Source organism: Equus quagga, chromosome 20 (assembly GCF_021613505.1).
Source record: "Equus quagga isolate Etosha38 chromosome 20, UCLA_HA_Equagga_1.0, whole genome shotgun sequence".
Lineage (NCBI taxonomy): Eukaryota > Metazoa > Chordata > Mammalia > Perissodactyla > Equidae > Equus > Equus quagga.
Window position 1 is genome coordinate 42,549,124 of NC_060286.1, and position 27,297 is coordinate 42,576,420.

At 43.6% G+C, this 27,297-nt stretch overlaps 2 protein-coding genes across 7 annotated transcripts in view; one reads left to right on the forward strand and one right to left on the reverse strand.

The window, feature by feature from the left end:
• Window positions 1–9,345, reverse strand: part of CINP (cyclin dependent kinase 2 interacting protein) — a 14,772-nt gene extending 5,427 nt beyond the window's left edge. Inside the window, exons 1-3 of the mRNA XM_046647665.1 lie at window positions 9,295–9,345; window positions 4,689–4,857; window positions 1,975–2,104 (exon numbers count right to left, since the gene is read on the reverse strand). Coding sequence (XP_046503621.1) covers window positions 1,975–2,104; window positions 4,689–4,857; window positions 9,295–9,301 — 306 coding nt within the window. The 5' untranslated portion in view covers window positions 9,302–9,345. The remainder of the gene's footprint in view (window positions 1–1,974; window positions 2,105–4,688; window positions 4,858–9,294) is intronic.
• A 71-nt stretch (window positions 9,346–9,416) lies between these two features.
• Window positions 9,417–27,297, forward strand: part of TECPR2 (tectonin beta-propeller repeat containing 2) — a 101,149-nt gene continuing 83,268 nt past the window's right edge. For all 6 annotated transcript variants that reach the window (XR_006886290.1, XR_006886291.1, XM_046647146.1 and 3 more), the window contains exons 1-2: window positions 9,417–9,554; window positions 20,461–20,750. Coding sequence is in view for 4 of the 6 variants with exons in the window: in XM_046647146.1 (XP_046503102.1) it covers window positions 20,532–20,750 (219 nt within the window). In the remaining 2 variants the exon portion in view is untranslated. The remainder of the gene's footprint in view (window positions 9,555–20,460; window positions 20,751–27,297) is intronic.

Sequence of the window (27,297 nt, forward strand, 5' to 3'; positions counted from 1 at the left end):
ACTGCTACTCAAGGATGGGGAGAATGAAGGACGCACAAGCAAAACCACTGACTGATCACTGCTGACATGCCTGAAATCGAAGTCACACCTCCTCCCCCCCACGGCCTCCCCATTTAAACACTTTCCTAATGTGGTATGTGTATGTACAGAGCTATAAATGAGAATGTGTGATCTAAAAAAAGCCACGTGACGTTTAAAAACAAAATCCTTTCCAGGGTTTTTTGCATTTTAAAAGGTCAAATTAATATGTGTCAAGTGTTTCTCATTCGAATACAATTTTGGGATTCTGTGCAATGTTTTTCACCAGGAAGGAACACAGCAGGTCAAGGATGAAGAGGTTCTGGTGGGAGCTGTAACACATCAAACAACAAACGAGGAGGCAATCAGCAGTTGAGGGTAACTGACCACCAAGCTGTGTGGCTTTAGTTTTGTGGCTGTTTAACTTATTTCAATACAGGAACTTAGCCACCCAGTTTCTTCTCTTTCAGGAACAATACGTGCACCTGCTTTCTTGTCCAAATAAAAATACTTGCCATAATCAAATGGCTTAATTTGGGAACAAACAAACAAAACCAATACAAGTGGCCAGTTTTCAATAGCTTATTACTATGGAAATTTCAATCGACTATTCTGCCTATGTTAATCTGCACTGGTCCAGAAGTCCTATGTCCAGAACCCACTGGAGACATAGCCATGAATATGAACATAAAACAAAGAAAATAGATACCACAAAGTGCACATGCTTTATCCTCCCGCTTCCTGTGAGCAGGCTTAAGACAAAGTCACTGGACACCCGCCCGCCTCGTTACCGGCTTGAGTACAAGGAGGAGAGAGTTGGGCAGAGGGGCAAGTGTTTCTTATCATAGCAGAACCCCAAGACAAAGGGGAAGGCAGAATCACAAAATGGACAGGCCAATTACAAAAACCCAATCGTTTATTTAGAGGAGACAAAGTCTCATAAACATCACAATATCCAGAGGACAGTGCTACATTTCAGTCATAAAGAAAAGGCTAAAGCACAATGTCCTCAATGCACCATTTATTTTCTCATTTCAATGCTTCTGAAACCATTACGTATCTCACAATTGATGTGATATTTAAAAGAGGAGTGTTTCTTTCCTGAACATCTATAGCCTGCCTTATAATAGGTAGAATCCTAAATTTGAATAAGTGGTATCTTGAAGAAATACAATTATATTTGACATATTCTGTTTAAAAAGGCAAGGAAGCATGTAAAGCATTAGAAACATTCTCATCAAAAAAGGTTAAAATAGAAAGATTTTATATGTTTGTGGGTAAGCTTTAGTTATCCAAGTTATTCCTGTGCCTGGCAAAGAGATGAGGGGTTATATGCACATTTGGTGGCCAGTATGGTGGATACTGAAATTCAGTGCAATCAATAGTCTCAAAAGAGTGTCTTACACGCTAGATCAGGGCCCACGGACCAAATCGGCCCTTAGCCTATTTATGTGCAGCCTGAGAGCTAAGAATGGGTTTTACATTTTCAAATGGTTGGGAAAAAAATCAAACAAAGAAGGATATTTTGTGACACATTTGTAACTCAAATTTCAGTGTCCATAAATAAAGTTTTACTAGAACACAGCCACGCCCATTCACCAATGTACTGTCTCTGGCTGCTTTAGGGCTCCCCAGCAGAGCTGAGCAGTGAGAAGAGAGTCTGTAGGGCCCACAAAGCCTAAAATATTTATTTTGTGGAGCCCTGAAAGTGGGTGAAATTGCCCCGGACAACACACAGGACAAAAAGAACAAAGGTCTAGGACAGCGTCTTGGAGAACACCTAGACCTGTGGGGCAGGAAGAGCCAGAGAGGCCGGCAGGGAGGCTGAGGGGGGAAAACCAGCGTGTGTGGAGGAGAGCACTGCCTGGAGCCGAATGCTGCCGCGCCCAAGCAAGCCCAAACACAGCCCTGGGATTCAGTGACCGTGAGCACAGGTGGCTGATCTGTGGATCTTACCAAACCATCTAAGCTGGCCTGCAGCCCCTCACACAGCATCTCCAGCTCCTTACTGTACTCCGGGTGCATCTTTTCTGCATTGTCATTGGAAGCCAGGCTGCTGTTCTCTAACTCTATCTTGTCTTTACTCCTGGACGAAATGGAAAATAATGAGAACAAAATACACTCTGTAAGCTTACCTCATTTCGTGACGATGAACCCTAGAAAACTCATTATCCACATAATTATGTCAGATATTTTGTGGAGGCATTGTTTCATCTCATTATAACATATGTTTACTTATTATTTACACATACAATGAATATGTCCCTCAGTTCCTCAATTTTGCACTGGAATAAATTCAGCCCTGTGGCATCCTTGGCGTATAGCACAGGGCTTACAAAGATGAACGAGACATGGATCAGTTTCCCAGAGTTCACAATCTAGGAATAGGAATGTGTTTTGTAAACTGCAGGCTGCAACCTGTGGGGCATGAAATAAATCTAGTGGGGTCACAATCAACACTTAAAGAAAAATTAAACATGAAAATAGAATAGGAAGGATCAGTGAGCATACTATGCAGTAAGGATAAGAGCTTTTTGATGGAAGTTGCTGGGCAGAATTCCACCAGAAAAGGCAGCGGAGGACCAAAGCACCTGAGGTATGTGAGGGAATTTCACATGGAAGCAGGCTGGCCAGAGCCAGGGGACAGGCCAGGAAGGTAATACTCTAGACTCTGGACTGTAGACAAAGATACACATATATATAATTATAACTTGGAGAAATGAAAATCATATATATATATATATATATATATATAACATGTAATATATATAGGAAAGTACACAGAATAATAAATCTTCTAATCGGAATCAGCAAATAACAGTTTTTTTCATAATTCCTTTGTCTTTAAAAAACAAATTGCATGGGGGCCCGGCCCTGTGGCCGAGTGGTTAAGTTTTCGTGCTCCGCTGCAGCGGCCCAGGGTTTCGCTGGTTTGGATCCTGGACGTGGACATGGCACTGCTCGTCAGGCCATGTTGAGGCGGCGTCCCATATGCCGCAACTAGAGGGACCTGCAACTAAGATATACAACTATGTACCTGGGGGATTTGGGGAGATAAAGCAGGAAAAAAAAAAAGAAAAAAACGATTGGCCACAGTTGTTAGCTCAGGTGCCAATCTTTAAAAAACAAACAAACAAATTGCTAAGAAAAAACAAAGTTCTCTATTCTCAATACTTGGCTTCACTCTGACACTTGGGGGCACTGGGTTTCTCCACATCAAACAATTCTGGTTCTCCAGATACCAGCTGGGCATCCTACAATTTAACTCAATTCTGACACCATCTGCCTGGTGACAGCATCAGATCCCACAGGTTCAGAGCTCAGTCCTACAGGCTTGCCCTCCCCTCCACTTATAGTGCAGTCACAAGTCCAGGATGTCACCTGTGCTATAAATCAGAGGTTCCCATAAGCCCTCCCGGGGATCAATTAATTTGCTAGAGCAGCTCACAGAACTCAGGAAATTGAAGGTATCAAAGAACTTGGTTTACTTATTAGTCTACAGGTTTACAATAAAGGATCGAGAAGAACAGCCAGATGAAGAGGTACATAGGGCAAGATCCAGAAGGGTCCAAACACAGGAGCTTCTGGCCCCGTGAGCTCGGGGTGCAGCACCCTGCTGACACAGGGATGTGCTCTTGTTTACCAACCTGGAAGCTCTCCAAGCCCCATCCTTTTGGGTTTTTATGGAGACTTCATTATGTGGGCATGACTGATTAAATCACTGGCCACTGGGGATTAATTCAACCTTCAGCCCCTCCCACCTCCCTGAGAGGTAAAGGGGGTGAGGGCATGGCACTGAGAGTTCCAACTCCTAATCTTCTGGTTGGTTCCCTTGGCAACCAGCCTCCATCCTTAGGGGTTTTCCAAAAGTCACCTCATTAAGGTAAACTCAGGTGTGGTTGGAAGGGGCTTTCACCTTTATCACTCTGGAGCTATTTCAGGAACTGTCAGACAAAAGACCAAATATTATAACAAAAGATTCTCCAATTGCTCTTATGGATCAGGAAATTATAAGGGTTTTAAGAGCTGTGTGCCAGGAACAGGGACAAAGACCAAATATATATTTCTTATTATAAAACCCAATATCACAGAAATAAAATGCAACCTTAGAAGATGAAGTCCCACTGACCACCCCAATACTCATTCTTAGAAGATACCAGTATCATGAATTGAGCCTATATCCTTCCGATCTATTACTTCTTCTTCTTCTTCTTCTTCTTTTTTTTTTTTTTTTTTGCTGAGGAAGATTAGCCCTGAGCTAACATCTGTGCCAATCTTCCTCTATTTTATACGTGGGTTGCCACCCAAGCATAGTTGATGAGTGGTGTAGGTCCGTGCCCGGGATCCGAACCTGCGAACTTGGGCTTCCAGAGAAGAGCGCATTGAACTTAACCACTAGGCCACGGGGCCAGCCCTCATTTTTATAATTTTATATACAGATGTAACCATGAACAATATGTAGAATAATTTTGTATTTAAAATGTACAGGTACAGTTCATACTTGTATAAATCATTTGACCACTTGCTTTTTTGCTTAATATTTTTTCATTTAATTTATCCATGTTGACAAATAGAGATGACCCTTCCCACCCTACAAGTCTCCCAGGAAACTTCTGCCTGACCCTTAAGGGCGAAGAGCTCAGAGCATGAGGAACTCTAAATGTACTTACAATAAACTGATTTTCAGGTTGGCAATATTATTTGCTGTAGCAAAACCTGCATCATTGAGGGTTTCCCATTTCAGGATTAAATTATGCCAATCAGCTGCATTGTCCTTAATTTTTCTTGCACTCACAGATAAGACAGGTTTTCTGGGTATCATGCTTCCAAGAGTCTTTGCTGATAGGGAGTAAAAGAAACATAATTATTACAAAATTTATGATCTTACAACTTTCAATAGTAGAACCATCCCAGTTGCTACATCAACTGGACAAATAAATGTCATGGAAACTAAGCAGTCTGGATGGAAGTTCCTGGAATGAGACATAACAGAATTGTTTTTACAGTTTAAGACTCACCAGAGATGGCTGAGTCCTTTTCCAGCTTAAGGGCTCCACAAAGTTTTTACCTTAAGCACTATGATCACATTCAAAGGTTGGAAATAAGGTAAAGCTGTCACTTTCTGCTAAAACACTCCACTTCCATGCCGTAATACCCCACTGTCTAGTCTCGGGCATTTCGATACCTTACATTTGTTCAGAGCCTTGTGGTTCTCCACACTGCCACGGCCCTGCTTAACTGCAGGAGGAAGCCCAAACTCCAACAGGATCTGGCTCCCTCTCTCTCTGCCTCAACACTGTCTCACCCCCACTCTGAAGCCCCCTCAATCTGCAGCTGAAATGATCTATTGGCAGCTCTTGAAAAGTTGAGTCCCTTGCAGGCCTCTGCAGGAAAGCTCTTTCCTGCCCTGCGCCAGTGCTGCCTGTGCTCCAAGACCCACCCGATCCCAGCTCCTGTAGGAAGCTGGCTCCCGAACACTGAAAGCCATTTCGGCTGTTTGGGCTCCCCAGTCCTCCTGTGTCCTCTCTCCTTCTCTACTTAGAACTTTCAGAGGTTTCTCATGGCTCATGGGATAAAGTCCAAATTCTGTGAGAGGCCCCTTAAGAAATCCAGGAGGCACAATTGTGGTATCGTTAAGAGTTTAGACTCTGAAGACCGTACTGACTGGGTTTGAATCCCAGCTCTGCCACTGCCAGCTGTGGGATCTTGGGAAAATCAGTTAACCTCCCCGAGCCTCAATGTTCTCACCTGTAAAATGGGGATAAAATACATCTACTTGATAGAGTTGATGTGGAGATTAGATAATGTATGTAAAGCTGTGAGGGCCTGGCACATGGCAAGTATCTGTGGGGGATCAGAATTGGCCACCCCAAAATACGTCTCTGGCTTATTTTTAAAAACAAGACTCAGAAAACAAAAATTTGACATTCCCCCTGACTGCCTCAAAGAATTTAAGATAAAAGGCCTGTTTCAGGAAGGAGCTATCACCATGGATAAGCACAATGGTAGACTGGGAGGAACCTCGCAAAGCCCATTTAATCAAAGTCTTCCCCATGTCTCATTGTCTTTGCAAAGCATGTCAACATTTGTTTACCAAACATTTGCTTTTCCATCTCCATGTGAATTGCCTTCCTCCCCTTTGAAGTCCCAAACCACTACCCCCAACATCCTCCCTTATCTTTAGCTGAAGATGGTATTTAAGGTGGTAGCTTTGGCCATTTTGGTGAGTTACTCAGTTTTCCTGTTTTTTTCCCCACGTACACATGTTATTAAATGTGTTTGGTTTTCTCCTGTTATTCTGTCTCATGTCACTTTAATTCTCAGACCAGCCAGAAGGACCAAGAGGGTAGAGGCATAGTTCGTCCTCCCCTACAGATCCAACATAGTATCTGTCATCACAAGGGCTTCTCCAATGTGTGTTTTTCCCACCACCATCAAGCAATAAACTCAATTCTGACACTATGTACCTGGAGATAGCATCAGATCCCACAGGTTAAGGGCTGAGTCCCACAAGAGTGCCCCCCCCGCACACCCCCACTTCAGATGCCAATCTCAAGTCCAGGTTGTCACCTGTGTTTCTGACTGACCGGCTATAGATCAGAGGTTCCAAAGACCTCCTCCGTTGAGTTTGAGTAATTTGCTAGAAGAGCTCACAGAACTCAGGAAACATTTTACTTACGAGATTACTGGTTTATTATAAAAGGATATAACTCAGGAATAGCCAGATGAAGAGATGCATAGGGCAAGGCGTGGGGAAAGGGCGCGGAACTTCCACGCCCTCTGAGCGCACCACTCTCCTGGGATCTCCACCTGTTCACCTGGCAGCTCTCCGAACCCTGTCCTTTTGCTTTTTCGTTTTTTTATGGAGGCTTCACTACTTAGGCATGATTGACTAAATCATAGGCCACTGATTCAACCTCCAGCTCCTCTCCCCTTCCAGGAGGTGGGGGTAGGGGTGGGTGGGACTCAAAGTTTCAACTCTCTAATCACAAGGTTGGTTCCTCTGGTGACCAGTCCCCATCCTTGGGTTACCTAGGGGCTTTCTAAAAATCACCTCATTAACATAACAAAAGACCTTGATTGCTCTCCTTGCTTAGGAAATCCCAAGCATATTAGGAGCTATGTGCCAGGAACAGGGATGAAGACCAAATATTTATTTCTTATTATAAACCATAATACCACAGCTTCTGTTACCTAAGTCCTGCCCATCATGTCTCCACTTGCTCTCTATGCCTCAGTGCTGGCTCTGTACAAGTTCTGCCTTTGACCTGGTATACATTTCCTGTCAGTGTGTGTCCCCACTCACCTGGGTAACTCCTAGTAACTTTTCAGGGCTCTGTTTTTAAATATCATCTTGATTTTTCATTCATTCTTTACTTATACAACTAACCAATATTAGCTCAGTGCCTACCATACGCCAGGCACGGGGGATTAAGTGATTGAACAAGACAGAGCAGGACCATTTCCATGGAATTTACTTTCTGGAGAGAAGGTGTATAATAGACAATTAGATATTCATGATCAGTTCAGATTATGATAAGTGCCAAATAGGAAATAAAACAGGATCTTGTGTTAGAGTTGTGAAAATTAATTGTAAAAACCCTCAACTAAAATCAGAGTCAGGAAGGCCTGCAGAGGGAGCTCTCACTCCCCACCACTCCTGTCAACTACCCGAAACAGGAAATCAATTACAGAGTCAGTTAATTAGGACAGTTAAAGACCCCAACAGGAAGAGTCATACCTTGCACTCCCAAACAGGAAGTGCAACTACTGTACTACTCCAGCAAGAGAAAGGAAGATTTCTTTCTTGCCCAGCAACAAGCCCAGCCAGTGGAAAACGCTACAGCTCAGACAACGAGAAGCCCTCCTCTCCTGAACTTTTACTTTCCTCCAATGAACTTTCATTTTTTCCTTGCTGATGACTTCTTTTCCTTGTCTCACCCTCCTGACTATAAAAGCCTTTTATGTTGTGCAACCCTCTTGGAGTATCTCTCTGCTTGCCAGATGAGATGCTATCCATTTAATTAAGCTGATTAGGTCTTCCAATTTACTCAGTTGAATTTTTTTTAACAGAGTGAACCCCTGATAAGGTGTCATTTAGGCTGAGACTTGAATGATGAGACCTCAACAGCATGGGCCCTAATGTGAGAATGAGCTTGGTGATTTTGAAAAAAAGAAAAAGGCCAGTGTGGCTAGAATAAAATGGAGAGAGGGTGAGTAGTAGGTGAGGAGGCAGGCAACTAGAACCTTATGGGCCAAGATAAGAAGTTTGGATTTATTCCAAGTCAATGGAAAGTGATCAGTGAGCTTTGAGTAGGGAAGAAGTGAGATGATCTGATTAGGTTTTTAGAAAGTCACTTCCATAAAGAAGTCTTCCCGTATCCCCCAGGTTGAGTTAGGCCTCACTGCACTACATATCTGGAATACCCTATACGTCAGGTATCAAGACACTCACCAGTGTGGTGTATTCGCTTGTTTAACATCTATATTCCCTGCTAGACTGCAAGTTCCACCAGAGTAGGGACTATGTCTTGTTTCCTCTCATAACCTCGGAACATAGCAGGTGCTGAATAAAATGTGTTAAATGGAGAAACAGCTCTTACCACTGGTACTAAAATCTTCCAAAGCTTTCTCTCCTCCAGTAGGGGCTCCTTCAGGGCGAGGACCACATCTGATTCATCGTCTGTCTGTCCCATTCCCACCACATATTTAGGAACCAAAAACACAGTTCTGACTTCAAGAAACTCAAAGGCCAGTAGGGAAAGACAGACCAGTAATCAGTCACAGGAAAGGGCAGAGTGAGGTAAAGGATAGTGGCTACTTTACTTAATTCCTCTGAGCCTCGGGTCCCCTTTTGTTGACATTACTTCACGGGGTCGCTGTGAGGCTCCAATGCGCTAATCTATGTAGAGTACTTAGAAGACGACTTGGCACATAGTGAGCGCTGGCTGAATGACAGCTTTCAGTACCAGCAGAAGGCTCTGTGGTCGGTAACTGACTGACGGGAGTTCAGGGAAAGTGTTCCAAGACAATTACAATTTGAGCGTCAGGATCTGCGGACGCTCCTTTGCGTACATCTTGTACACGTGAAAAAACAGGCTCCGCAAAACTGACACCCGGGCCGACCGCAGAGCCGGCGCGCGGCCAGCGGGTTGGGCTGGGCTAAGGCACGGACCCCATTCGATCCCGAAAGCTCCGGGTCTCTGGCCCACCCTGCAGTCCAAGACGTAACATCCACACCCTCCCTGCCCGGGGAAACTAGCCCTTCTCACGCACCTTCCATGCGGTCCGCAGGTATCCCGGGAAAGAGTCCCGAAGCCCCGCCTACAGCCGCCGGAAGCGTGCACGTCACTTCCGCCCCGCCCGTCGCCACTTGTGGCTCTGCCGCTCTATCCTCGGGCGGAGCCGGCCGTCGCTCGGCGGTGCCGGCCCGGTTGCCCAGGGAACGGGCTCCCGGCAGCCCCTGCGGCCCGGAGTCCGTCCCCGCCTCCCCCGGCCCGGCGGGGCCGACGAGTCCGGAGGGGCAGCTGCGGGAGGTGAGTCCGGCGACGCTGCTGGAGGCCTCGCCGCCCCCGCCGCTCGGCCCCGCGCCCCTCCCAGCTGGCGCTCACGCCTCCCCCGGGCCCCCTTTCCCTCGCCTCAGCCGCGCAGGGTCGCCCTGCCCGCTTCGCCCCCTTTCCCGGCCCCCGTCCCGCCCGCGCGGGGTGGCCGAGGCTGAATGCCATCACACATGAAGCGCCGGGCTCGTCGCCTGGCAGAAGCCGACGGTCCGCCGAGGGAAGCGGTTCTCGCCCACCCCGCCTGGGCTGCGCTGTCCGGCCGGCACCATCGTCAGGCCCTCCGTCCCGCACCCCGGCACCCCTCGCTCCTCCCGTTCCGCTCCTTCCCTCCCTCTGCCGCACCCTGGCATCCCTTCCGCCGCTGGCCCCGTGGCTCCGAGCTCCGTAGTCTTATGATTGACGTTCTGTTCTGTCCCCCGACCCTCTCGGTCCTCGTCCCTTCATCTGCCTACCAGTGCCTCGCACCAGGCCTTGGCGTGTACCCAGTAGGTGCTCAATAAGCGTTCCTTAAATGGATAAATGAACGACTCCTCTCAGTCCTGTTTTAAGGCCTGGGAGGCAGGATAGTTAGTGCAGGTTAAAGAATGGGGTACCCTGGAGTCAAACCCGAGTCACAGCGGTGCCCCTTCTTAGCAGTGTGCTCTGGGCAAATGATATCTCACTGTGCTTCAGTTTCATCATCTGTAAAATGGAGATGATAATGGTCCTGGTGGGAGGGTTAAATGGGTCAACGCATGCAACGCGCTAAGCGCCGTGTATTTCCATAAAGGATAGCCCCTGCTGTCGTTACCCACATGCTCTACTGCCGCCTCTCTTCCCTGCTCTTTGTTCCTCCTCGCTTTCTCGCCGAGATTCAGGAATTTTATTCTGTTCTGTTGCTTCTGTTCCATCTGTTGGCAGAATGTGGGGTACCAGCCTGGACGCACACTTGCCTTATCTGCTAGAGTGATCAGTTGCATTTGGGGTTGACTTCCTCCTGGTAGCCAAGGTCTTGTAAACTTTAAGGAAAGGAGTTGTAGGAAATCCCGTAATCCAGATCCTAGCATGGGCAGAATCTGGGAATAAGGCCACTGTGGCCCCTTGTCACCAGTGACTCCTGGTCGCCTAAGCTGCAAGGCTTTTTGTGCTTTCTCACACCCAGCTGCAGTACACCTTGATAAGCCTCTGGCCTTGCTTTTTTGGGTAACCCAGCTTACATGCCATGTTTGTTGATTCAGCAGAAAGTTATTTGGGGTTCATTGTATGCCAGGTGCCATACCAGGCTCTAGGGTTGCTGTGGTGGGCCAGACAGACCCAGTCCCTGCTCTCAGGGAGCTTTTTAACCCGAGAGCCAGCAGGTAAGGTATGGGGGATTCTCTACCTGAGTTTTCAGGACTGACTTTACGACTGGTGGTGGGAAACATGGCATAAGGATTGTCCTCTTCTGAAGGAGTGACTAGTAAGTAGCTTTTGTTAGCTTTAAGTTATTTTGTAGCTACATTGTCTTTTTCAATAGAAGATTGGCTGCTACTGGATTTGTTTTCTTTTCTCTTAGAGGAGTTACACTTCACATTTGAGGGAGATCTCATTTCATATTAGTGTTTGTGTAATTTGGACAAAATGGCTACTGGAACTTAGTGGGGAAAAAAGGAAGGGAACAGGCATCAGGCAGAGCAGTTGATTGAACTTGGAAAAGTGAAGAACAGATCAGAAAACAGTTATACACATAATGAAAACAAGCTTTGCGTCAAGCATGGAGAGATTTCTAGATATAGTGGACCACAAGGAGCTTGGTAGAATCAGGAGGGGGTAGTTGATGGCTCTGTGAACTGCTGAGGTAGAAGTGAGCTATTGTACAGAGTGTGTGTTCAGTTTTAAATGAATGTATTCTTTGGACCTGACGTAAGAGACCAACCAGTGAATTTTTGCATAATGACAGATGTAACTGAGGTAGCCTGGTCTTATATTTTGGGCTGTCATACTTGGGGCATCCTGGCACAGTGTTTTGAGAGAGAGACTAATTCAACAAATGTGTGTCAAGTGTTGATTGTACCACACTCTCTATTGGCCTTTTGAAGCACCACAAAGTATGTAGGCTGGAAGGATGTAGGCAAAGACTAGAAGGAATCGAAAGAATCCATTAAAGGAGATAGAAAACACAGTGATGGTGCTGTGTGATAACTGCCCTCAGAGCGTTCTGTTATAGCAGAACTAAGTGTCAGAGGGAGTCTGTGAAGGCTTCTTGGTGGAGCCCTGGTTCTGACAAGGTGTGTATGGGGGAATGTGGAAGGGAGGAAAGGGGCGTTGCAGAAACACACAGATCGTGGTGTGTTAGGGACTGTGGTGGAAGGCTCACTGTGGCTGCAGTGGAGAGGGTGAAGAGGGAACAGTGGCCTGAGATGAAGCTAGACACAGACCGGTTTGTTGAAATGTTCAGCTTGCATGCTTTCATCAGGCTTTAGCCTGTGAGCACTGGCTAGCCAGCAGGCATAGGATCAGGGGAGTGACAAAATTTCATCTGGAAGATAAATGACAGTCTCAGTCTCATTATGTTCAGCCATAAGATTTTAACACTTACAAGAATAATAGATGTTGTAGCCAAACTTTAAAAATAGATTGTACAGCAGGGTTACTAACTGATGCTTCCTGGGGGTTTTTGAGAGAATCCTTAAACCATTAGAGTTGTCAGAGTGCTCTGGCAACTTAAGATCATTGTACTGCTAAGTGGATGATTTAGACTGTATGTTATTAGTCCTAGCTCCAGTTTGGAAAAACTGCCCAGTAGGCATTTGGGTGCCATCAATCAGCATGAAGGTCCCTGCCACCTTCCAGATGTATGGGGTTGTGGTATTAAGTGGGGAGGGAAGCATCCTGACTTGAAGAATGTTGCAGAGTGGTGTTTTGTATTTTTAACAGAATTAAAGGAAGCATTATTGATTTTAAAGACTGGATTGAGAATATTCTTTTTCAATAAGACCTGAAGTTCACATTTTATATATTCATTCAACAAATCTTTAATGAACATCTACTCTGTGTCAAAGATATTGTCAGGTACTAGGGTTCACATTGGTAAGCAAGAGAGAATTTGTGTTGCCTACATTCTCGTGAGAGATGATCATCAAACTGTTTAGCAAATAAAGTAATTAAAGGTTGTGATGAGAATTATGAAGGTGATATGATAGAGGGAAGGGAGGACTGATGGATGCTGTAAGTGATCTGGTCAGGGAAGGCCTTTCTATGGTGGTAGTATTTAAGCTGAGACCCTGGAGTTGAGAAGAAGCCAGGTATAATGGAGTGAGATGAAAGATTACTTGGAGTAGGGAGAGTATCAGTTATGAAGGCTGAGGAGGGAAAGAGTGGGTCAGTGGAGCTAGAGCTTGGAGGACAAGTGGAGAGGGAGATATGGAGCCAGGAAGGAGTCAGATGGGGCAGCCAGGAAGGGGTCAGACCACACGGGATCTCCTAGGCCACAGAAAGGCATTTGGTTATTCTCAGAGTGCAGGGGAGCCACTGAAGAATTTTGAATAGGGTGGGTTGTATGAGACCCACCCATTTCTCTTTCAAAGAGCTCTTTTTTTTTAAGACTTTTTCCAGAGCAGTTTTCAGGTTCATAGCAAAATTGAGGGGAAGGTGGAGAAATGTCCCACGTCCTCCCTACCTGCACGCCTACATATCCCCCCCATCATCAACATCCCCCACTAGAGTGGGACATTTGTTGCAAGTGATGAACCTATGCTGACACATCATGATTACCCAGAGTCCATAGCTTACCTTGGGGTTCCCTTTTGGTGCTGTATGTTCTATGAGTTTAGACAAATATATAATGACATGTACCTGTCATTATGGTATCAGACTATTTTCACTACTCTAAAAATCCCCAAACCCTGGCAACCCCTGATCTTTTTTACCATCTCCATGGTTTTGCTTTTTCCAGAATGTTACATAGTTGGAATTATACAATATGCAATTTTTTCAGAGTGACTTCTTTGACTTAGTAATATGCATTTAAGGTTCTTCCATGTCTTTTCGTGTCTTAACAGCCCATTTCTTTTTAGTGCTGAATAATGTTTCATCATCAGGATGTACTACAGTTTCTACCTACTAAAGGACACCTTAGTTACTTCCAAGTTTTGGCAATTATGAATAAAGCTGCTGTAAACATCCAGGTGAAGGTTTTTGTTTGGACATAAGTTTTCAACTTTTTCAGGTAAAAACCGAGGAGTGCAATTGGTGGATCATATGGTAAGATTATGTTTAGTTTTGTAGGAAACCATCAAATTGTCTCCAAAGTAGTTGTACCATTTTGCATCCCCACCAGCAATGAATGAGTTCCTGTTGCTCCACGTCCTCGTCAACATTTGGTGTCAGTGTTCCAGATTTTGACCATTCTAATAGATGTATAGTGCTGTCTCGTTGTTTTAATTTGCATTTGCCTGATGACAGATGATGTGGAGCATCTTTTCATATGCTTATCTGCTGTCTGTATGTCTTCTTTGGTGAGGCATCTATTAAGGTCTTTGGTCCATGTTTTAATTGGATTGTTTATTTTCTAATTGTTCAGTTTTAAGAGTTCTTTGTACGTTTTGGATAATAGCCTTTTATCAGATATGTGTTTTGAAAATATTTTCTCCCAACCTATGGCTTGTCTTCTTTCCTGACATTGTCTTTTGCAGAGCAGATGTTTTTAATTTTTTTTCTTTTTGATGAGGAAGATTGGCCCTGAGTTAACACCTATTGCCAATCTTCCTCTTTTTGCTTGAGGAAGAGTGGCCCTGAGCTAACATCTGTGCCCATCTTCCTCCATTTTGTATATGGGTTGCCGCCACAGCATGGCTTGATGAGAAGTGTAGGTCTGCGCCCAGGATCCAAACCCGCGAACCCAGGCCGTCCAGGTGGAGTGCACCGAACGTAACCACTACGCCACCAGGCCGGCCCAGAAGTTTTTAATTTTAGTGAACTCTAGCTTATCAATTCTTTCTTTCCTGGATCATGCCTTTGGTGTCATATCTCAAATGTCATTAGAAGATCATCTAGGTTTTCTCCTATGTTATCTTCTAGGAGTTTTATAGTTTTGCATTTTACATTTAGGTCTGTGATCCATTTTGCATTTATTTTTGTGAAGAGTGTGAAGTCTGTGTCTAGATTCGTTTTTTTTTTTCCACCTGTGGATGTCCAGTTGTCCCAGCACCATTTGTTGAAAAGACTGTCTTTGCTCCATTGTATTACCTTTGCTCCTTTGTCAAAGATCAGTTGACTGTATTTATGTGGGTCTATTTCTGGACTCTCTGTTTTCTTCTATGGATATATTTGTCTGGCCTTTTGCCAGTGCCACACTGTCTTGATTACTGTAGCTTTGTAGTAAGTTTTGCAGTCGGATAGTATGAATCTTCTGACTTTGTTCTTTTCCTGCAATATTGTGTTGGCTATTCTGGGTCTTTAGCCTCTCCATATAAACTTTAGAATCATTTTGTTGATATCCACAAAATAACTTGCTGGAATTTTGATTGGAATTCCGTTGTATCTGTAGATCAAGTTGGGAAGAATTGACAATTTGACAATATTGCATCTTCCTATCTATGAACATGGGATATCTCTCCATTTATTTAGTTCTTTGATTTTTGATTTGATTTTGATTTAGTTTTGATTTTTTTTTAGTTCTTTGAGTTTTGTAGTTTTCCTCATATAGATCTTGTATGTATTTTGTTACATTTATACCTAATTGTTTCATTTGGGGGATGCTAATGTAAATGGTATTGTGTTTTTAATTTCAAATTCCGCTTGTTCATAGCTGGCATATAGCAATGTAGTTGACTTTTGTATATTAATCTTGTATCTTGCAACCTTTCTATAATTGCTTATTAGTTTCAGGATTTTTTTGTTGAGTCTTTTGGATTTTCTACATAGATGATCATGTCATCTGCAATCAAAGATTGTTTTATTTCTTCCTTCCCAAACTTTATACCTTTTATTTCCTTTTTCTTGTCTTATTGTATTATCTAGAACTTCCAGTATGATGTTGAAAAGGAGGGTTGCCTTGTACCTGATCTTAGTGGGAGAAGCTTTGAGTTTTTCACCATTAAGTATGATGTTAGCTGTTGGGTTTTTTGGTGGATATTCCTTATCAAGTTGAGGAAGTTCCCCTCTATTCCTAGTTTACTGAAGTTTTTTGGGTCATAAATGGGTGTTAGAGAGCTGATTCTTTTCTTCCACCTCCTCCTCCTCCTTATTGGTAATGCTTTCTTGAGATATAATAATTCACATACCATATAATTTACCCATTTGTAGTATACAATTCAGTGCTTTTTAGTATTCTCACAGAGTTATGCAACCATCACTACAATCGATTTTAGAACTTTCTCATCACCCTAAAAAAGAAACTCTGTACCCTTTAGCAATCACCCTACCCCCACTCCCACTCCTTTCTCCTAGCCCTAGGAAATCACTGATCTAGTTTCTGTCTCTTCAGGTTTACTTATTCTGTGCATTTCATGTAAATGGGATTATTCAATATGTGGTCTTTTGTGTTTGGCTTCTTTCACTTAGCATAATGTTTTCAAGGTTTATCATGTTGTAGCATATATCAGTACTTCATTCCTTTTTATTACTGAATAATATTCCATTGTTTGGGTATACCATACTTTGTTTAGCCATTCATCAGTTGATGAACAGTTTGGTTGTTTTTACTTTCTGGCCGTTATGAACAGTAATATGAACATTGGTGTACAAGTTTTTGTGTAGACATATGTTTTCATTTCTCTTGGATATATACCTAGGAGTAGAATTGCTGGGTGATATGTTAACTCTATGTTTAACCTTTTTAGGAACTGCCAGACTTTTCCACAGTGGCTATATCATTTTATTTTCTACCAGGAATGTATGAGAGTTCCACTTTCTCCATATCCTCCTTAACACCTGACTTTTTGATTATAGCCATCCTAGTGAGTGTGAGGTGATATCATTGTGGTTTTATTTTGCATTTCCCTGATGATTAATGATGGTGAGCATCTTTTCATCTGCTTATTGGCTATTTGTATATCTTCTTTGGAAAAATGTCTATTCACATCCTTAGCCCATTTAAAAATTGTCTTTTTATTACTTAGTTTTGAGAGTTCCTTATATATTCTAGATACAAGTCCTTTAGTAGATATATGATTAGCAAATATTTTCTCCTTGACTTATCTTTTGACTTTCTTGATGGTGTCCTTTGGAGCACAAAAGTTTTTAATTTCGATAAAGTCCGAGAGCTCATTCTGACTGCTGTGTCTGAGCATGGATTCTAGGGGGCAGGTGTGGAAGCAGGAGAGCAGTCATTAGAACATTGCAGTGGTCCAGGTGAGAGGTGTGATGGCTTCATCCCAGGCATGGCCACAGAGTTGGTGAGAAGGAGTCGGGTGTGAGACAGGTGAGGAGATAGAGCTGATGGAACAAGGTGAGGGATGTTGTTAGGGGTGAGGGAGAGGGAGAGAAAAGGGGTGAATGCTAGGATTTCAGCTTAAACAATTTTGATTCAAAATTTGATTATGCTGTCTGTTACCTGCCACAGAATTGTGATAATTTTTAATCCCTGCTAGAGCCTGAGAAGTGAGCCCTACACTCCCTCCTTAGACATTTTGAAGTTGCTTTTGGTAGTATTAGCATTAGTTGTGCCAAGGAGATAGTTCCAGGGACTCTGACCATCCATAATATCAATGAGCACCTCCTAAGCCGCCTCAAATAAACATATAGTCTGAGTTAGAACAGTGTGGCTGCTCTTCGCATCCTCTGGCCCTCTCCTAACCAGACTACAGGCTCAAAGCCCCTCTTGTGTGGAGATCATGGCACTGTTGGTGAAGAGGATCACGTCAAGTGAATGAATTTTTGAAATCTTAATGTCATACTTTGACATCTACTTTGAGGAAAAATCTTTTCAAAGGAGGAAATAACACTAGCTGTCATTCGTGAAGTGTTTTATACTTCTACTAGCTTACCAGGAGATCTCATCAGCCAAAAGCAGAAATTAAAACATTTTGGCCAAGGAAATTTTGGTTTACGCATACAGTGTGTTCTCTGCAGTTTTTCTATATAGTCATTAAAAATGATGTTCTAGGGAATATTAATGACATGCAAATGCTCATTATTTATTAAGTGAAAAACTGTGTGTGCCCACACACATGTATCTATAGCTATCTATAGATACAGCGTATCCCTATATGATAGGATTGTGAGTGGCTTTTATTTATTTCGTTGTACTTTTCTGTATTTCAGAATTTTTGATAGTGAACATTTATAACTGTTATAAAAAGAAAATTTTATTTTAAAAACATTACATAAGTTATGGAGCATCAGTCTGTTCATGTGCACACACACATCAAAGAAACAAACCGTTTACTGCTCCTGTGCTGCCGTTATGCTTGAGGCTGGAAAGAAGATTGTTGAAATGGGGACGGTTTCCTCATCTGTAAAGTGGAGAGAACAATGGTGCCTACCTCATAGTTTTTTTGTGAGGATTTAATGAGTTAGTGTGCTAAGAACAGTTTCTATTAAGTAATAGTGTTAGCTGTTACCGTTATTGCTATTTGTTGTTGTTATTTCGGCTTTAGTGTCCCTTGCCCTTAAAATGATCTACATGCTTGCCCAAGGCGTCTGCCAGCGGCCATTCTTTCTTGAGCTTGCCTCATAGCCATTTCATTCTCGTTGGATTCTCATGTGTCTTGCCCACCTTTCCGGAGCACTTGCACGAACCAAGGATTGGGGAGCATGGATCTCTCTTAGTCAAGGCAGTCTCACCCCTAAAAAGTTGTAAATTTATGAACTGTGCCACTGTAGGCATGGGGCCAATGTTCACCATCCAGATTTCGGTTGCACTAGGCATTTAAAACTGTGTGACCTTGGGCAAATTTCTGGACTTTCCAGAGCTTCAACTTCTGCTAAAAGAGGGTATATTAGTCAGTGTTCTCACCCATCACAGAGGGATATGATTATTATTATTTGCTTAACTTAGGGAAGTTCTCGTAAGTTACCCTACTGACTTCACTGTGTTGGCTACTGTGACTATCAAATGACATAGGAATCTGAAGATGCTTGGGAAACTGGAGCTGTTGTACTGACGTAGGGAATTATTATTCCAGCGTTGATTTGGGGCCACATTGAAAAGATGGGATTTTGCTGCTCTTCCATTCTTGTCACTCATTCCTTCCTTGCAAATTTTTCTTTTTCATAACTCATTCGTTTATTCAGTAAATACTTAGTGAGCGCCTCCAGTGTGCCTGACCTTTTCCTGGGTGCCGGGGGCTAGAGGAGTAAGTGAGGCAGATGTGGGCTCTGCTCTGGTGGGGCTTACAGACCAGTGGTGGTGGAGGGAGTCAGGCAGAGATGGCCAGTCAAGAGCAAAGAAAGAGGATGTGTGGAGAGAGTAAAGCAGGGGAGGGAATGTGACAGAGTTCTCAGTGGGGGCAAGGAGGCCACTTTGGGGAGGTGGGCAGGTAAGGCCTTGTGAGGAGGGGACATTTTAGCAGAGACCTGCATGTTGAGAAGAAGCAAAGGCTGAGTGACATCTGGAGAATGAGCATTGCGGGCAGAAGGGCCTCTGGGTGAAGAGGAGTTGGGTGTATTTCAATGGAAGAGGGCTTGGAAGTCGGCTAGTCAGCTCTACAGAAATAGGAAGCCCACAGTTCAAACAGACTGTAAATCCAGCATCCCAAGGAGTTTCTATTCTAGGGACTTGAAAGTCTCCATAGACCTAATGGGCTAGACTATCCCTCCAGGTCTAATCAGGTACAGAGCATCCATCTGCAGGCCACCTGTCGATGGCCTGTCAGAGCTGCAACCATGATATTGGCAAGGGCCCAGGACTTGGTGGGAGAAAGCCCAGAGTCAAGTCTCACCTGTGTGGTCCTGTGGCCCTCAGTACCTTCATCTAAAAGTGGGGGATGGTGTCACCTATCTTTAAATGAGTGAGTGAGCACTTCACAAATTATAATGTGCTGTGTAAGGATTGAGTTGTTTTTTTTTTTTGAGGAAGATTAGTCCTGAGCTAACTACTGCCAGTCCTCCTCTTTTTGCTGAGGAAGACTGGCCCTGAGCTAACATCCGTGCCCATCTTCCTCCACTTTATACGTGGGACGCCTACCACAGCATGGCTTTTGCCACGCGGTCCCGTGTCCACACCCGGGATCCAAACTGGCGAACCCTGGCTGCCGAGAAGCAGAACGTGTGAACTTAACAGCCGCACCACCAGGCCGGCCCCCAGGATTGAGTATTTTTATCTAGGGAAGCTTTGACTCCAAAGTGCCGACAGGTGTGGGTCTCAGTATGGAACAGATGAGAGGCGCAGTGTGTCTGTGGCTCCGAGTGCTGAGGAGGCTGGGGGCACCTGGCCAGGGTATCTGTTTCTCCACCGTCTCAACACAGTGAGTGTGTTTCTGTGTCTGAGATTGGTTTGGTGTTCTCCTAGTAAAGACTGTCTTTACTAGGTTCTTTTTTCCACATTCCGTCCATTCTGATGGGCTTCAGAGTTCAGGATGTTTCCAGTGAAGGCTTTTCCACACTCGAATCCACAGTACTCTCTCCCTCTTCTCGTTGAGACCCACAGATTCGCGCCTAATCATATGTGGTTTTGTGTCTCTTTACTGTTTCTTTTGCCTCCCTGGCTAGATCATAAGCTATTTGAGGGTAAGAACTGTTTTTAATATTCTTTCCACCCCTCCATAGTATTTATCACAATATAACTTACAGGGGCCAGTGCATATTGAAGTACATTTTGAATTAAAATGCTCAAAAGTGATCTTAATGATAACTGGTTTACTTTCTCTGTTTGATGAAGCTCCAGCTATAATTTTCACCTGAAAGTTCCTTGTTCCCACAATTAAACATGACTTGTCTTTGACTAGGCATTGAAAGAATTATAATTATTTCATTTTTCTAGCCCCCAGGTTTCTTCGATGCCAAATAAACATTCCTTTTCCTGCCTGAAGGTCATCTGTGGAAACCTTGGCCATGGCGTCCACATCAGAGCCTGTTACCTTCAGAGAGTTCTGCCCTTTGTACTATCTCCTCAATGCCATTCCCACAAAGATCCAGAAGGGTTTCCGCTCTATTGTGGTCTACCTTACGGCCCTTGACACCAATGGGGACTACATTGCTGTGGGCAGCAGCATCGGCATGCTCTATCTGTACTGCCGGCACTTCAACCAGATGAAAAAATACAACTTTGAGGTGAGTCTTTATACCTTCTTTACATCTTAGCATGCATGAGCTGTGGCTCACTTTTAACATGGTTGTGACTTCTAGGGTGGGATAATTTACGTCTGATTTGCTAGAATATGGCCCTAGTACCTCATCCAAACAATATTTTAAAACCATCTTTAATTGGGTGGAGTATAACTAGAAAAGTTGGTGTTTTTAACTTTTTTCCTGGCTCCAGAAATCTAGCATCGCTTTTTTTTTTTTTTTTTTTTTGAGGAAGATTAGCCCTGAGCTAACTACTGCCAATCCTCCTCTTTTTGCTGAGGAAGCCTGGCCCTGAGCTAACATCTGTGCCCATCTTCCTCTACTTTATATGTGGGACACCTAGCACAGCATGGCTTTTGCCAAGCAGTGCCATGTCCGAACCTGGGATCCGAACTGGCGAACTCAGGGCCACCGAGAAGCGGAACGTGCGAACTTAACCGCTGTGCCACCGGGCCGGCCCTAGCATCTCTTTAAAAGAGAACACTTTAGTGTTTAACGCTTGATAGAAAACTTTGGAAGTAACGTATTTTTTTTAAGTTTCTTGTTTCTCAAAGTACCTTGACTAGCTTACTTGAATAATCTCTAGTTATTCTGTTGAAATTGTTATTTAAAAAAAAGTCTCCTGAACAAAGGAATAACCAGGGATAAATACAGATATTACATAATGATAAAAGGGTCAGTTCACCAAGAAGACATGGCAGTCCTAAATTTGTATGCACATTAACAACAGAGCTTCACAATACGTGAAGCAAAAACTGACATAAATGAAAGAAGAAACAGAAACCCACAATTATAGACGGACACTTCAACAGCCCTGTGTCAGTAATAGAAGTAGTAGACAGAAAATCAACAAGGATATGAAAGAACGGGTTAAACACTATCAGCCAATGTAATCTAGTCGACGTTGACAGAACACTCTACCCAACAACAGCTGAATACACATTCTTCACGAGTGTACATGGAACACTCACTGAGATAGACCATATTCTGGCTCATAAAACACACTGCAGCAAATTTAAATTAGACCAGGCTTTTCAGGCCCTTGTGTCTTATGTCATTTTGTTTTTTCACTTTTTAATTGAGTATGATTTACATAAAGGGTACAGATCTCAAGTGTACAATTTCATGAATTTATATGTGTGTGTGTACATCCGTGGAATCACCCAGATCAAGACATGGAGCACTTCCAACAGCGCAGTAGACTCCTTCGTGCCCCCTCCCGGTCAGCACTCCTCCCCACGGTCCCTACTCTTCTGACTTCTAACACCACGCAGTAGTTTTTCTGGCCCCTTGGGTTTTAATTCTGTCTTGGGTAACCTTTGGCATTAAGGTTAGTATGCATTAGTGGAATTTGGACCCTTTACTCAGGTTGTAATTGCAACCCAGTTCTCTTTTATAAAACACGCATTTCATTGATCACCATTTTATTGTCCTTTTTCTTTAAAACTGTGTAACTGTTTTTAAAATCTCAGCCACCAAACTCAAAAAAGCTTAAGTTAAAGAAACGGAGTTTGGAGCTCCCCAGAATGAAACTACAAATTACAGCTAACTGCCAGTTTTATAGTTTTACCTAGAATTGGTTTTCTGTTTATCATATGATGAGCCTGTGGGCTTTGGAGAAATGTGATGTGCTAGGACAGCCTCCACAGGGACAGCCAGAGCTTGGGGGGGTCTAGGACAAATGACTGGCCTCAGCAGCCTAGAAGGGGACTCCGCGAAACCCATGTCTATACTGTTACTGGCTCTCCCTTACGGAGGGACTGTAAAAAAATGGATTTTACTGGGGCCCAAATCCCCACTTGGCAGCCCTGAGTGTCAGTAGCATTTTTGAGCACCCATACGGTATGGAATACAAACGTAATTGTAGAGAATCACAAAGGAAGTAGAAAATAAAAATTCTGTTTGGAAAGAACACAGAATTTCACTTTAGAATATTAGGGTTTGAAAACAATTGAAATATCTGTCTGTAAAACACATAGGAAAGATCTGGAGGAATACCCCCAAACTATTCCTGATGGTCACTTAACTCTAGGTGGGACTGAGAATGGGATGGGGTGAGGGAGTGGGTGTGAAGGGGAGGTTGTTTTTACTGCTCCGGTCACTGGAAGAGAAACTTTATTGAGGCCCCAGGGCCATGGGGCTCAGGTAGGAGTCTGCCCTTCGGGCAGAAGAGGAGCCAGAGGAGGGGCCTTGTTCGACCTTCTTCTTGGGGCACAGGTTGTTGGAGTGGCTGCACTTCTTGCGGCAGTTGGCAGCACAGGTGCAGATGAGCACAGCTCTGGCGGCAGATCATCCTGTGGCACTTGTGTTCCTGGGCAAGCTGGCGGGAGGGAAGGCTCAGTGATGTCGCTCTGTGGGTGAAGCTCCAAGCACAGGGTGGAGCCTTCCTGGGTATTGTAGTCTGAGGGAGCGCCGTCATCCTCCAGCTATCTGCCCGCACAAACCAGACGCTGCTGGTCAGGCAAGATGCCCTCGTTGTCTTGGATTTTAGCTTTAACGTTCTCAGTGGTGTCACTGGCCTCGACCTCGAAGGTGATGGTCTTGCCCGTCAGGGTCTTCACAAAGATCTGCATCTCTGCTTCCACTCAGCCACCTTGTTGAGGAGGAAAAGGTTTCTTTTTAAGACTTTAAATACTGTAGAATTATTAGAGTTTTTTGGTAATACGAATGTATTCGGGGGCCAGCACGATGGTGCAGTGGTTAAGTTCGCACATTCTGCTTTGGCGGCCCGGGGTTCGCCAGTTCGGATCCCGGGTGTGGACATGGCACCGCTTGGCAAGCCATACTGTGGTAGGCGTCCCACGTATAAAGTGGAGGAAGATGGGCATGGATGTTAGCTCGGGGCCAGTCTTCCTCAGGAAAAAAAAAAAAAGAGGATTGGCAGCAGATGTTAGCTCAGGGCTAATCTTCCTCAAAAAAAAATAAAATGAAATAAAGAATGTGTTCATATATTACTTATATAAACACAACGACACAAACAAAGATTTGTTTTGAGCTTTGGCTGTCAGTCATTAGCTTTGTGATCCTAGAGATGAATTGAATATTTATGTCGTCATTGTCATTTTCATCCTTTGGGCTGGCTGGGTCTTGGAATTGTTTGCTACATCCCCATGTTTTACAGATAAGAAACAGTAAGATTCCCAGTGTAGGTGACCTAGCTGGTTGTCTAACCATCGTGCTCATTTCTTTACGATAAAAGGCAGAGCTTCCACAAAAGTCTGGATTTAGAGGACAATACAAACCAGATCCAGGATCTCTTTGGAATTTCACAGTGAAAATTGAGAGATGCATCAACTGGTTTAATTTTGGGAAAAATCTAAGATTTTATGGGAAGGTAAATAAAAATAAAAGTTAGTTTACCCTCTAATAAGCCCATGTAGGGCGTGGCTGAAAGATCATGTTTTCAAATGAAGTTATGTTCCTAAAGAAGAAAGCAGACCTTTTACGTGGTAAATATAGCCTGGCATGGGTTTTCAAGAATAATGCTTCATTTCTATACAAGTTTGTGGGAGAAGGCAGATGGAGACACAAGGAATTCTTCCTAGCTAGTGCCAAAAGCACTAAGAAAATGTTGTGAGGAGCTAATAACAAGAACAAAAATGTTACAAACTTGTTAAATATATGGATATGACGTACGTAAGAATAGACCAGAAACATAACTTGATCTGAGTTCCTAATTTTGTTTTGAAATTAAATGTAAGAGCTCTCTCTTAGCATTCAGCAAGTTGTTGAAATTTCATGGATTTAGGGGCCAGCCCGGCGGCATAGTGGTTGAGTTCTCATGTTCCACTTCTGTGACCTAGGGTTTGCGGGTTCGGATCCCTAGTGTGGACCTGGCACTGCTTGTAGGGCCATGCTGTGGCAGCATCCCACGTAAAATAGAGGAAGATTGGCACAGATATTAGCTCAGTGACAATCTTTCTCAAGGCAAAAAGAGAAAGACTGGTGACAGATGTTAGTTCAGGGACAGTCTTCCTCACAAAAACAAAAAAACGGAAAGAAATATCATGGATTTGTCTTTGCACTGACTGCGGCAATGCTAGTTCTCATTTCTGCAACTTTCCCACACTTTCTCTCCCAGTGAGCTCATTCAGTGAGTGTTTCTCAAGGCCCGTTCTAGGTCCTGAAGATGTAGCAGAGAACACAGCAGGCAAAGTCCCTGCCCTCAGGGAGCTTAGAGTCTACTGGGGAGAGCCAGGAAAATGGATAAGAGACATGCACGCATAAACCATTGGGGAGAAGTTTCTGAGGGGAAAGTAACCCAGAGACGGGGATGAGGAGCGCCAGTAGGGATGGTTGCGCTTTTAAATAGCAAGTTCAGGGAAGGTCTGACTGAGCAGGTGACAGTTGAACAGGGACCTAAAGAGAGTGGACAGCACGCCATGCTGATATAGCTGAGGTGGAGTACACCAGGCGGAAGGGAGGAGAGACCTGAGCACAGGGACATGTCTGGGATCTTTTCCAGTTAGGAAACTCCTGCTTCAGAATGTTGTGAATGTTTCATTGACTTCTACCTGGTGTATTTTTAAAAGTGATGCAGAACTGAGAGTTTTTCTCTTACTGTATCAGCCAAAGGCACGTTTGCCTAATGCCTTTTCTTGTCTTTCCCTATGGAAGTAACTCTTTGATCTATTGATTAGGATCCTGTTATCTAGATTCTGGTATGTCAGTAGCATTACAATATAGGGTTTCACTGATGTCCTACTCAGCATGGTCGCTTCAGTTCATTAGTTGCTGGGAATCTAGCTTTCAAATATTGGTTACACAGACTCACAGTGAAAAAATATCTTACCAGATGTTCATTCTCCCTAAATTGACCTACGTTCAATTTAATTCTGACAGGTTTTTTTTTTTTTTAATGGCAATTGACAGGCCAATTTTAAAATGTATATGAAATTGTAATGGGTCAATAATAGTCAAAATACTAGTGGAAAAAGAAGAACAAGATGGGAGAAGCTGCTCTACTGGGTAACAGGATATCATAAAGCTTCTGTAATTAAGGCAGTGTGGTATTAGCCCAAGAATAGATAAGTAAATCATTGAAACGGAAGAGAGAAATCAGAAACCTCACAAGTTTATGAACACTTGAGTTATTGCAAAGGTGGCACTACAAAGCTTTTCCAATAAGTGGTGTGAGACAGTTGGGTATGCATATGGAGACAAAATTAGACTTGATCCCTACCTCACTTCAGGTTATTTTGTCTCAGCGCCTTCTAGGTATTTTACCATGTCTCTTGACTGCCGAGACTTCTGCTGGCGGTCTAACTGTTTCCTTTATAGGTAATCTGCTTAGTCTCTCTCTCTTTACAATTTTCTCTAGTGACAGAGTCCCAGGCCCTAGGGACTTCCTTCAAGTCCAGCGAACGGCCCCTACTTCAGTTTGCTGTATGGAGTTACAGAAATTATGCTAGAAAAGCAGATGCCTTTGTGCAACTTTTAGATCTTTAAAAAGTTGTATAAATATTCAAACTTTAAACGGTGGTTCTTTGTTAGTAAAAGAAGGAAAATAGTGGAACAATTCTTAAGAATTGAATGAATTCATATCTTATTGAGTCTTCTCCAATATTTCTAAATAGTTCAGATCTATTGGTTATTTGATATGCTAGCAGTTTCGACTGAAGGTTCAGCTTTGACATATCAACAAAAGCTCATAAGGAACGCCTTGTCAGACTGCACAGTTCCCACAAACCTGCTCACAAAGAGCGCTTTTCCCCTGGTGTGGTTTGTCTGTGTCTGAGGGAGACCTGCCTGCCACGGAGCCTCAGAAGGCTGGCTGGGTGCTGTCCTAATGGTGAAGTGTTTGTCCAGAAAGCTGTTGCTAGCATCTTTCAAATAAAACTTTTTGTCTTTAAATTTTTTGATTGCTGGGTTTCTATTTGAGGAAGTCACATTGCTTCAACAAGGCAACAAGAAGTGCCCCCAGGAAGTTGGAAATCAGGGAAGTATAAGAGTTAAACACACAGTAGATGAGGTCTGAGATGGACAGAATCTCCTTAAAGAGACAGAAGAGTGGCTCCCAGGCCAGAATAAGATTGAACTGTCCCCATATCAAAAGAAAAGAGAATGCAACAGAAGGATGAGCATGTACAGTCTGCTGTGTAACTTGTGAAAATGAAAAGTCAGGCCGAATTACCTGTGCAGCTGCGGGGGAATCCCTTTGAGAACTACGATCCCCTTGGTCTGGCTGGCTCTGGTGCTCACAGTGGTTTGCTCATAAATTGCTCCATGCTTGCCAGACAGCTTTTGAACTAAAACATGCTGCCCATGTACATGGGCCAGTGGAGGAAGAATATACTGGTCGTATCTACATGAGCACTCTGGTTTGTATAACCGTTAATTCATTGTAAAATAATAAATTGGCTTTTTGGATTAAACTTCCACTTCTTGTGCATTAGATGATCATCAGACAACCTGTCTGGGCTGATCGACAACAAGATACTAAAAAGCTTGAGAATCTGGGTCAGGAAGGTTAAGGGCCACACCCTAATTCATCAGTGTGAATCTGTGTGTTAGGCACAACTACACACTTTCG